Source organism: Pediculus humanus, genomic scaffold (assembly GCF_000006295.1).
Source record: "Pediculus humanus corporis 1103172108290 genomic scaffold, whole genome shotgun sequence".
NCBI lineage: Eukaryota > Metazoa > Arthropoda > Insecta > Psocodea > Pediculidae > Pediculus > Pediculus humanus.
In genome coordinates this window covers 1,211,024-1,221,268 of record NW_002987859.1, presented here as the reverse complement: position 1 = coordinate 1,221,268, position 10,245 = coordinate 1,211,024, and the positions used below count along the sequence as shown (strand labels likewise).

The 10,245-nt window shown below is 31.7% G+C and overlaps 2 protein-coding genes across 2 annotated transcripts; both read right to left on the bottom strand.

The window, feature by feature from the left end:
* Nucleotides 1-3,154: 3,154 nt before the first annotated feature.
* Phum_PHUM540480 (uncharacterized protein) lies at nt 3,155-4,575 on the bottom strand (the record flags this gene model as incomplete). Its single annotated transcript, XM_002431628.1, has 2 exons — nt 3,155-3,519; nt 3,636-4,575. 2 exons carry the CDS (start codon nt 4,573-4,575, stop codon nt 3,155-3,157), a joined length of 1,305 nt encoding a protein of 434 aa, XP_002431673.1.
* A 221-nt stretch (nt 4,576-4,796) lies between these two features.
* Phum_PHUM540470 (uncharacterized protein) lies at nt 4,797-9,893 on the bottom strand (the record flags this gene model as incomplete). Its single annotated transcript, XM_002431627.1, has 7 exons — nt 4,797-4,820; nt 5,074-5,528; nt 5,646-6,411; nt 7,088-7,112; nt 7,446-8,889; nt 9,340-9,404; nt 9,889-9,893. 7 exons carry the CDS (start codon nt 9,891-9,893, stop codon nt 4,797-4,799), a joined length of 2,784 nt encoding a protein of 927 aa, XP_002431672.1.
* Nucleotides 9,894-10,245: the final 352 nt, after the last annotated feature.

Below are 10,245 nucleotides of genomic sequence, written 5' to 3'. Positions count from 1 at the left end.
ATTTTTTTCTTCTGTTTTCTACATTTTAAAAATTATTATCATTATTATTATTGTTATTATTATTGTTATTAGTATCATTTGAATTGAAATAACGAATGATCGGAATAATACCCGAACCTGTTTTTTACTACATTACGTGGCAATAACCTTCGAATAGAAAGAAAGAAAAAAATTCTTGAAACGATCCTGAAGAAAATTAAAGATTAAAAATTTTTTGCTATCGGCTAAAAAAAAAAAATTTATTTACTCTATGATATCTATTTATTATCTATTTATTTTGAATTGCATTTAATTGAAAAAAAAAAAATGTGACTCGACTACCCTGTTTCTTCCACGTTCTTTCGAGCAAAAAAAAAAAAAACCAGTCGAATATTTATTTAATTATTGTAAATATACCTTTTTTTTTTTATCAGGACCGAATTAAGAATAAAAGTAAATGAATTTAAATAAATAAAATAAAAAAGTCGGAGTTATTAGAATCCTTTGAAAATTTTTTTTTCTTTGGGGAAATCGGGCCAAGGAAGAAGAAATAAAAATATCAAAAAAAAAAAAAAAAATTGTTTCCCCTTTTCTCCCATTTCCACCCCCTTTTCTCCCGTTCCCATTTCCACCCAATTTGGCAACACTGTCAAGAAAGTAAAAAAAAAAAAAAAAAAAAAAACGAAATTTCGAAATATAAGCACGAATTTAAAAAAAAAATTCACACACTTTAAAGGCTTTAGCAGAAAACGAGAATCGAACGATTTCGTGAAATGAAAATTTAAATTTTTTTTTGCTATCGTTTAACGACTTTTGCTGTCGTAAAATTAAACAGAAAAAAAAATATAAAAAAATTGGAAGGTGATTTTTTTTCCCCTCCCCCCGGTTTCGTAAAAACTAATTAGAAAAAATAAAAAAAATTACGAGGGGTGGTAAAGTCGGAAATATTTAACCTAAAGGGTTGTTATTATTATTATTATCATTATTACGTTTTTTCCTTTTGTTATAAAAATAAAAAATTAATAAAAAAAAAAAAAACGGGATACCGAAAAACCGTTAAATAAAATGGCCGAAAGGAAATTAAAAAAAAAAAAAAAAAAACGTGTAAATAGAATCCGTTCATCACGTTTTTTTCCTCCTCACTCCTCTTTCTTCTTCTTCTTTATTTCCCCTCGTCTTTTTTTTTTTTTTTAAATTTCCACGAATGGAAAAAAAAAAATACAACAACAATAAAATAAAACTTAATGTTGGCACTCCTGAACGGAATTAAAAAAAAAAAAAAAACAGAAACTCATCGTACATCATCAAACGTGTGGATACATTTATATGATAATTTTCAACTATTTGAATGATTTCTTCTGCCACCCTTCATCTTTTTTTTTTTTTTTATCCGATTGCCTTTTTCCTTTATTTCTTTGTGTCCCGTCCCCCCATTAATTCCCCTCCCCCCATTTTTTTTATCCTTTATAGGAGAATCGACGCTTGTTTTGCATATTATATGCCTTCTTTTTGTAAAATATATATTCAATATCATTTTATAGTAGTAAAAAAAAAAAAAAAAAAAAAATTTTTTTCGTCGGTTTATAACTCGAGATATTTTTTTTTTTTTACCTCATACAATGTTTTACGTGATTATTGTTTTATGATCCTTGAAAAAAGCAGAAGAAAAAAAAAGCAGAAGAAAAAAAACGAAAAAATTTTTTGAACCCGTTTGAATAATTTTATTGTGATTTACGAACGCGTAAAATTTTCTTCTCCCTCTCGTTTTCTTATTCATTATTATTATCATTATTATAATTATTATTATTATTATTATTATTATTATTATTACTATTATTATTATTATTAATTCGTTTTTTTTTTTATGTCTTCCGACGGCTGTTAAAATTAAAAAAAAAAAAATGGCCGACCGCGTCGACGACGAAACAAAATAAAATTTTCTTACTAAAGTTAAAATTTCAATTTTAAATAAAGTATTTAAAAATTTAACCAATCAATCAATCAATCAATCAAAGAATAAATAAAAATTTAAATTAAGGGTTGGAAGGGAAAAGGGAAGAAGCGAGGGGAGGAAAAGGAGAGGGAAGGAAAAGGAGGAAAAGGAACCCCGAAAACGCGAAACTTTTTGTTAAAAATTCGTCTGACAAGATGTTTTTTTTAAAATTTTCCCTCGGTTTTTACTTCCTTCTCGTCACTTCCGTTTCCGAAATAAAATAATAATTCGACAATATGACTACTGCTACGACGACGACGACGTTAATAAGAAAATTTTTTTTTGTAAAGAAAAAAAAAATAAATTAAAATAATTACACTCCATGTTTTGCGGTTGTAAATAATTTAGGGCAACAATGCCAATAATAATAATAATAAAAGGAAACAAAGTCGAAATTAAAAGGAGGAAAATAAAAGAAAACTTTTTCGAGAAATTAAGAAAGAGAGAGAGAGAGAGCGAGAGAGGGAGAGGGAGAGAAGAAAACTAGAAAATAAGAGAATAATAAAAAAAAAATTTTTCTTTCTCTCTCTCTCTCTCTTTCCAAAATACAATATCATAAACATCCTCCAGGCGGATTGTAAAATACACCGCGAGACACTTTCGAAAAGGGATGAGGGTTTAATTTTTGAGACGGGGGGAGGGAGGGAGGAAGGGGAAAAGAGGTTCTTCTAATTACTCCTCCCATCGCTCCTGAAAATTCTCGATGGCCTCCTTTCCTCTTACGCAAAAAAAAAGAAATTTCCCTTTTTAAAACAATGTTTAAGGGAGCCATTTCCGCCGGTTTTTCAAAAGTTACACACACGCACACGCACACCCACACACACACAATGTCTTAGTTCTTTTTATTCCTTCGGGAATTTAAATTCTCGGGTTATTAAAGTTTGACATAACACGTTTTTTCCTCCCCCCATTCACCTCCTCCCACCACCCAACCACCCTGATTTCTTTACCCGTTTCCGTTATGACGTCATCATTACATATTACGCATTACATATGTTTGTATATATAGATATATTGAAGTACGCGTTCGCGCGCATACGTATAATTACACGCGGGTAAATTTTACAAATGCATTCGTATTATGACCCACGCACTCACGTACGCACGTACGCACACACACTAATAATAATAATAAAATACAAATAAATAGAAATAAAAAATTAAAAATAAAATACAAAAAAATTATTTTTTTTTCGCTTTTCTCTTTCTTTTTTTACCCAAATCCGTTTGTACGGCGATGTCTTCGTGGTAGGGGGGTATTATTTTGGGTAATATTTTTTGCTTGGGTGTTCTAAATTCCAAAATCATTTTTCCCCTGTCGGGTATTTGTCCTTTGTCGCCAACTTTTAATACGAATAAATTTTCATCCGGATTTTTATCGTTTGTTTGTTTCGTTTCGCCACCTTTTTCCAATCCGCTTCCACCGTTTGTCCCGTCTTTTCTATCCGCATCCGTTTGTCCGGGTAATTTTTTTTTTTCCGTCATGTCTAAAACCAGTTTATTTCCTTTTGTTGTTGATGTTGTTATATTGAGCCTTTCACCATCCCCTACAATAAATTTACATTTTGTTGTTTTCATTTTATTTTCGTGTGATGTGTGCGTGGATGCGTGGGTGCATGCGTGCGTGTGAATGCGTGTGTAAGAAGCGATTAGAGTTGTTTACCTTGACCTCCGCGAGGTGTCGTATGTGATTGATCGGTATTCATTTTAATACAACCGCAACCGATTCTTCCTTTGTTCGGATTCAATGATGATTTCGCACCGTTCGGATCGTCATCTCCCACGTCACGTCCTTTAAATTCGAATACTTTTTTTCCTTCACGATTTTTAAATAAAACGGGATTTGATTTTATATCGGATCCACATTGAAATTCCGTTATTATGTTTTGTCCCAAGCAAGAAAATCTTATATATATGCTAACTTCGCCCATGGTTCTTTTACCCGGTCCGATCAACATGAAACAATCTTTTATCGATTTCGATGCGGGTAATCTATCGGGTGTGAGTTTAGCTATATCCACGATCTGACGAAACAATTCCGACACGCATATTTTAATGGTTCCTATGTCGACTTTGTAGGGTGCACCACCCGACAAGTTGTTGTGTAGTTTTTTCGACACGGTCATTTCTAACGTGAGTACCGGAGGATGATCGCACTGGTATTCGTTAAAAGCAAACATTAAAGATTTACCACAATTGAATTTGATTTTTTCCGAACCGTTTTTCCTATTACCGTAATTTTTTTCGCATATTTCCATGGGTGGAAAATTTAAAAACGATAAAGAAAGACACGTTTGTCCGTCTAATATTTCTTGATCCACGGCACACGCATCGATTGATACGCAATCGACTAAAAATTCAATGAGGAAAAGCTCTTGGTTTTTCGTCGCGAAATGAGTTGCCGATGCATTTTCTTTGTTTTTTTTTTCATCTTCGTTTTCCTGACCTCCTTCCGGTTTTTTTTCAACATTTTCCACTGCTTCTCTCGATTTTTCCGTTTTACTCGGACTTTTATCTTCCAGCGTTTCATCCGCACGATTCTCGTTACTCGGATTTAGGACTATCGTTTTATCATCTCCTTCTTCTTCGTCCGGATTTAACATTTTTTTTTACGTCAAGGTATTTACCCTAATCGCTAGATATTCCAAAACAAGAACAAAAAAAGTGTAAAATAAAAAAAAAATAAAATAAAATAAAAATTTTTTTGGTTTTGTTTTAAAAAAAAAAAAAAAAAAAATATTTATATATATATGATTTATTTCAAAAATTTTCCATGTTTTTATTTATTTTTATTTTTTTTTTTTTTTGTTTTAAAATTTAATTTTTAGTCACGTGATGTAAACAATGGCTTAGATGGTAAACAAATTAACGGAAACGGAAACGATTAATTTTTTTTTTTGTTTTTAAATTGAACCGTGATAGAAGGCCGGAACGAATGTTTGTTTGTGAACGGTAGGTAGGCAGTCAGGTAGGTAGGTAGATAACTCATCGATTTGTTATTTTTATTTTTGAAAAAAATTTTCGTCCGCCATTTTGATTTCGATTTTGTTTTACTTTTTCTTTTTCTTCTTTTTCGATTTATCTTCTTTTTCCGTTTGAACCATTTTATCAAATTTTCTAGGTACGTCGATGGGTCTATCGATTTTAATTTTTGGCGTTCTCAATTCTAATTCTAATTTTCCTTTACCGTAACTTTCACCTTTTTTACCTATCCTAAGGAAAAATATATCTTTATCCGGTGAATCCACTCCTTGCACGATTTGTATGGGTTCGTTTCCGCATTCGCCATTTTTACCACTTCCAGGTTGATTCACTCTATAGACTCTCGCTTTGTTTTCCGCTTTTCCCTTTTTACAAATATGTTGACTTTCGGGTATTTGAAAACCGATTTTGTGACCAGGATATCCATCATCCGAATTCGTCGATTTGCTATTTTCCATCATTTTTTTCTGACTTTTTTGTATTTTAATCGTCAACGCGTGACCGTGAGCTTCCGTACCAAATTCGTCAAATTCATCGTCATCGTCTAAATCGTCCGTTCCGTTTGCCGGAGCATCTTCGCAACAGCATTGTTGTTGTTGTTGTTGTTGTTGTTGTTGTTGCTGTTGTTGCTGACCGTGGTTTTGTTGTCCGTATTGTTTTCCCTGTAAGTGTTTCGATTCGGATTTAACACCATCTCCGCAATCTCTTCCTGATATTTCACCCCATCCGGGTACCGGCGGACATAGATCTTCAGCTTCATCTTCCATTCTTAAATCTTTTGCCGTGCATTCGTATGCTTTACGTGATTCTTTATTTTTGAACATTAACGGTTCGCAATCGTCGTTTCCTCTTTGAAATTCCGTCACTACGTTTTGTCCCAAACACGATAGCCGTATATAGATGGTGACTTCCGCGGATGGCCATTTTGTATTCGATGCGAACAATCTGTAATTATCTTTAATTGATTTCGATATTGGAAATTTATTTGGATTTTTATCGACTTTTTCGAAAACTTGTTTAAATAATTCTGTCAAACATATTTTCGTCACTCCCATGTTAAGCCTATTTGGAACGCTACCGTGTGGTAAAACTTTTTGTGCTCCTATTTCCAAAAAAATCCTTTCCGGATTTTCAAAATCGGATTCGGAAAGTGCAAACATTAACGATTTACCAGAATTGAATTTAATACAATTTTTACCAGTTTGTTCGCACGGATTGAAATCCGTTTCGCAAATGCACATGGGTGGAAAATGTAGAAAAGTTAAAACGACGCACGTTTGTCCTTGCAACAAACACGGATCCATGTGACTAAATTCAGTTTTATCCTGTTTCAAAAGCAAAGTGTCAACGAGGAATTCAATTAAGAAAAGCATTTCTTTTTCTTCTTCCGGTGGTACATTTCCATCACCCTCATCCCCTCCCGGTTCTTTCGCATTTTTATGATTATTATTCTTTTTCTTATCGTTATCATTACGAGAATTCATTAAAAAAAATTTTTTCTTTCCTTTTCTTTTCTTTATTATTTAAATAAAAATAAATAAATATCTAACGGGGGAAAAAAAAAAAATCTTAAACTAAAGATTTAGATTTCAATAACAACAACAATAATAACATTAGCAGAAGACGTTAAATGTAAATACTATTATTATTAAGTTGGACAAAAAAAAAAAATTGAAATCATAGAGAAATTTCATACGTGGAAAATTACCTTTATTTTTTTTTTAAGTTGGCAATACTTGATTTATATAAAAATTAAATTTGAATTTTTTTTGCGTGTGTGTCAACATGGACGACGTTTTTTTTTTTTTTTTTTTTTTTTTTTTTTTTTTTTTTTTTTTTTTGATTCTTCTCAATTACATTCGTTTAATATTATTTACTCTTTCTTAAAAGTTTTTCAAAATAAAAACGAAATTTAATAGTTTTGATTGATCTCTCTCTCTCTCTCTTTTTACCCCCCCCCCTACTTTGTAAATCCTAACGTCTCTCTCTCTCTCACTCTTTCCCTTTTGCATTTCCTTTTTCCTTTATCTTTCCCCTTTAGTTTTCTTTTTCTCTGTCTCTCTCTATCCCTTTCTTTCTTTCCCCCCTCTCTCTACCTTTCTCTCTTCTTCCCCCCTCTCTCTCTAATTTTACCATTTTTTCTCTTTTTGCATCTTTTCTTAAACGAGACAACCATTTGAAATGATAAAGGAAAAAGAAAAAAAATCAAAATTAAAAATTTTTTCTTTTTCTGCTGCTGCTGCAGCTACCGATAATAATAATAATAATAATAATAATAATAATAATAATAATAATAATAATAATAATAATAATGATGATGATAATAATAATGACGAAAACTTATATTAATTATAAATAAAATAAAATAATTTATTGGATTTATTTTTTTCGTTTTTTCTTTTTCGTTTTTTGAGGTTCGGTCGTTTTATCTTTGAAATAAGGTTTCATAGGTATGGGTTCGATTTTATCTTTGGGAGTTTTAAATTCCAACGAAAAATGTCCCTTTTCGTGGGGTCCCCCCCGTCTACCTCTTTTTATTATTCTCAATATGAAAACATCCTTTTCGGGATCGTTTAACATTTTCGCACTCGTGTTTTCCGGAGTTTTCACTTTTTCAACGAGAAAATTTTCTTTCGAATGATTATGAAGTTGTCCATTTTGACACGTGCTCACGTTATAAAGAATAGTTTTTGCGTTGGGAGCCGTTAATTTTTGGGGAGGCGGTACGGTAAATATCAATTGATTAGCACGATCCAAACCGACTCGGTTCGGATCGTTATCAACGTTATCATCCGTTGTTAGATTTTTATCACTTTGACCTTGTATTTGACAACCGTCACGTGGTTCTAAGCTTAAACTCAAATCGGACATGCCGGCGACTAAATCGCGGGGTAGTGGAATGTTACAATCGCAAAAATCCGTTACGTGAAAAGGTTTCGGTGGATCTTTCCTCCTGTTTTTTTCAAAATTTATCCTTATTACGCTCCCGTTTATTTCCGCATATATTTCTTCGTAATTTTCATCAGCCGGATCCGGCGGAACGTAATTTTTTTTCTTTTTCTTTTCCTTTTCGTACTCGCAGTATTTTTTCACTTCCAACGGTACCGTTCGATACCCGCTTTGATCTTCTCTCGCATCTTTTTCAACGCATTCGTAAATTTTTTTAGAATCCATGTTTTTATACAGGAGCGGAAGTTCCGGATCTTCATTTTTTTCAAATTCCGTCACGATGTTTTCACCCATGCACGTTAATCGTATGTAAACGGAAACTTCTGCCACGTTTTTATTTTCGTTGTCTATCAATTGATACGTGTCTTTGATTGATTTCGAAACGGTTTTCCCGGGTTTTTCATCGTACAGTACAAAAACTCTTTTAAACAATTCCGTTAATTGAATTTTAGTTTTTCCAATTGGAAGTTGAGAAAATAAAAACGCGTGAGGCATTTCCCTTTCCGCCGATATTTCCAAATATATCGGCGGCGGTTCTTCGAACAAACTTTCCGTCAATGCAAACATCAATGATTTACCAGAATTATACTGCACGACGTTATCTCCGGTTCTTCTCGTCGGATCCACATCCGTTTCGCCTAATTTCATTGGTGGAAAATGAAGGAATGTTAATACGACGGATAAAGGACCCTGAAGTGAACAAGGATCGATAAAATCCAACATCATTTTATCAGGGAATAAAGTTAGAGTATCGACTAAAAATTCAATGAGAAAAAGTAATTCTTTATCCGGTTCCGGTGGCGTTGGTGGATAAGATTCGTTTCCATCGTCCATTTTACCATTATTTTCTTTTTTATTATTTTTATCCATGGATTCTGAATTTTTACCGTTTTCCATCGAACTTTCTCTTCCGGTTATTTCCGCATTGTAGTCATCCGAATCCTCTCCTCCTCCTCCTTCGTTTTTACCCTTTTTTTTATCATTTTCTGATATTGTTTTATTTAAACCCGAAATTTTGGAAATTAAAAATTTTTAACGAAAATAAATAAATAAAAAAAATTTTAAAGTTTAAATTTTGATTTAATAACAAAAAAAAAAAAAAAAAAAAATGAAAACGAAAAATGTAAACAAAAGCAGAAGAAAAAAAAAATTCAAAGGAAAAAAAAAAAAAAAAATTGCATTTCTTACTCTATGACTTATCAAGAAATTTTTAATATTTTTCTTCTTTTTCTTCTTTCTAGACTTTAATCTTAAGACTTGGAATTTTGTATAATAAATTTATATGAAAAATTCCCGATGATAATAATAATGATAATGATAATAATAATAATGATGATAACATTCAAAAATTTATATTTACTTAAAGATTTTCAAAATCATCGCATAAATAATCCGAAGAGAAATTGATTGTATAAGAAAAATTCTTTCTTTCTTACCATTCAAAACCCAGGAGCTTAAGAAGACGAACTTTTCATCGGGTTTGGTTTTTTTTTTGCTTCTGCTGTTAAAACTAAGAGAGAGAGAGAGAGAGAGTGTGAGAGATGACAAATTTTATAACCTCAAAAGGTTTAATATTTTCTTTCTTTCTTTCCTTTTTCTTATCCTCCTTTTTCCCCTTTTTCGATTTATATATATATATATAACGTACATATATTTTCTTATTTTACCTTTGTAAGAAATTTAAAGAATAGAGAAAATTTTCTTTCTCCCTTCCTCTCACTCACTCTCTCTCTCTCACTCTTTCGAGTTAAATTCACGGACTTTAGTTATATTAGTTTTCTATGATAAATCGTTAGATTTTAAAAACGTGTAATAATAATAATAATAATAATGATAATAATCGAATAGGACACGTTTTCAAATATGTTATTAAACTAACTGTGTAAAGAAAAGTTGAATGGCTTCAAGGCTGGGAAACTTGCTGGGGAGCGGGCGGGATGAATAAGAAGAAAATGGTGGTGGTAGTGGTGGGAAGGTGGACCAACGCCATTTTTCAAATTCTCTATCTCACTCTCTCTTTCTCTCATTCTTTTGAATTTAATTTTGAATACCTTGAATTGTATAACTAAAAACTTTTATACATTCATTAGTTTGCCGTTATATAGAAAATTTTTTCTTTTTGTTTTCTTTTTTGTAATTTTTTCGAGAAAAAAAAGGGGAGAGGAGAGAGGAGGAGGAAGAGGAAAAGAGGAATCAATCAAGTGAGAAAAAATTGATTCGAAGAATTTAAAAAAAAAAAAAAAGCAAATGATAATGTTTAGTTTAGCATAATTTTTTTTTTCCCTTTTAAACGATTAGAGAAGAAGAAAAAGAAGAAGAAGAAGAAGCAGAAGAAAAGAAAA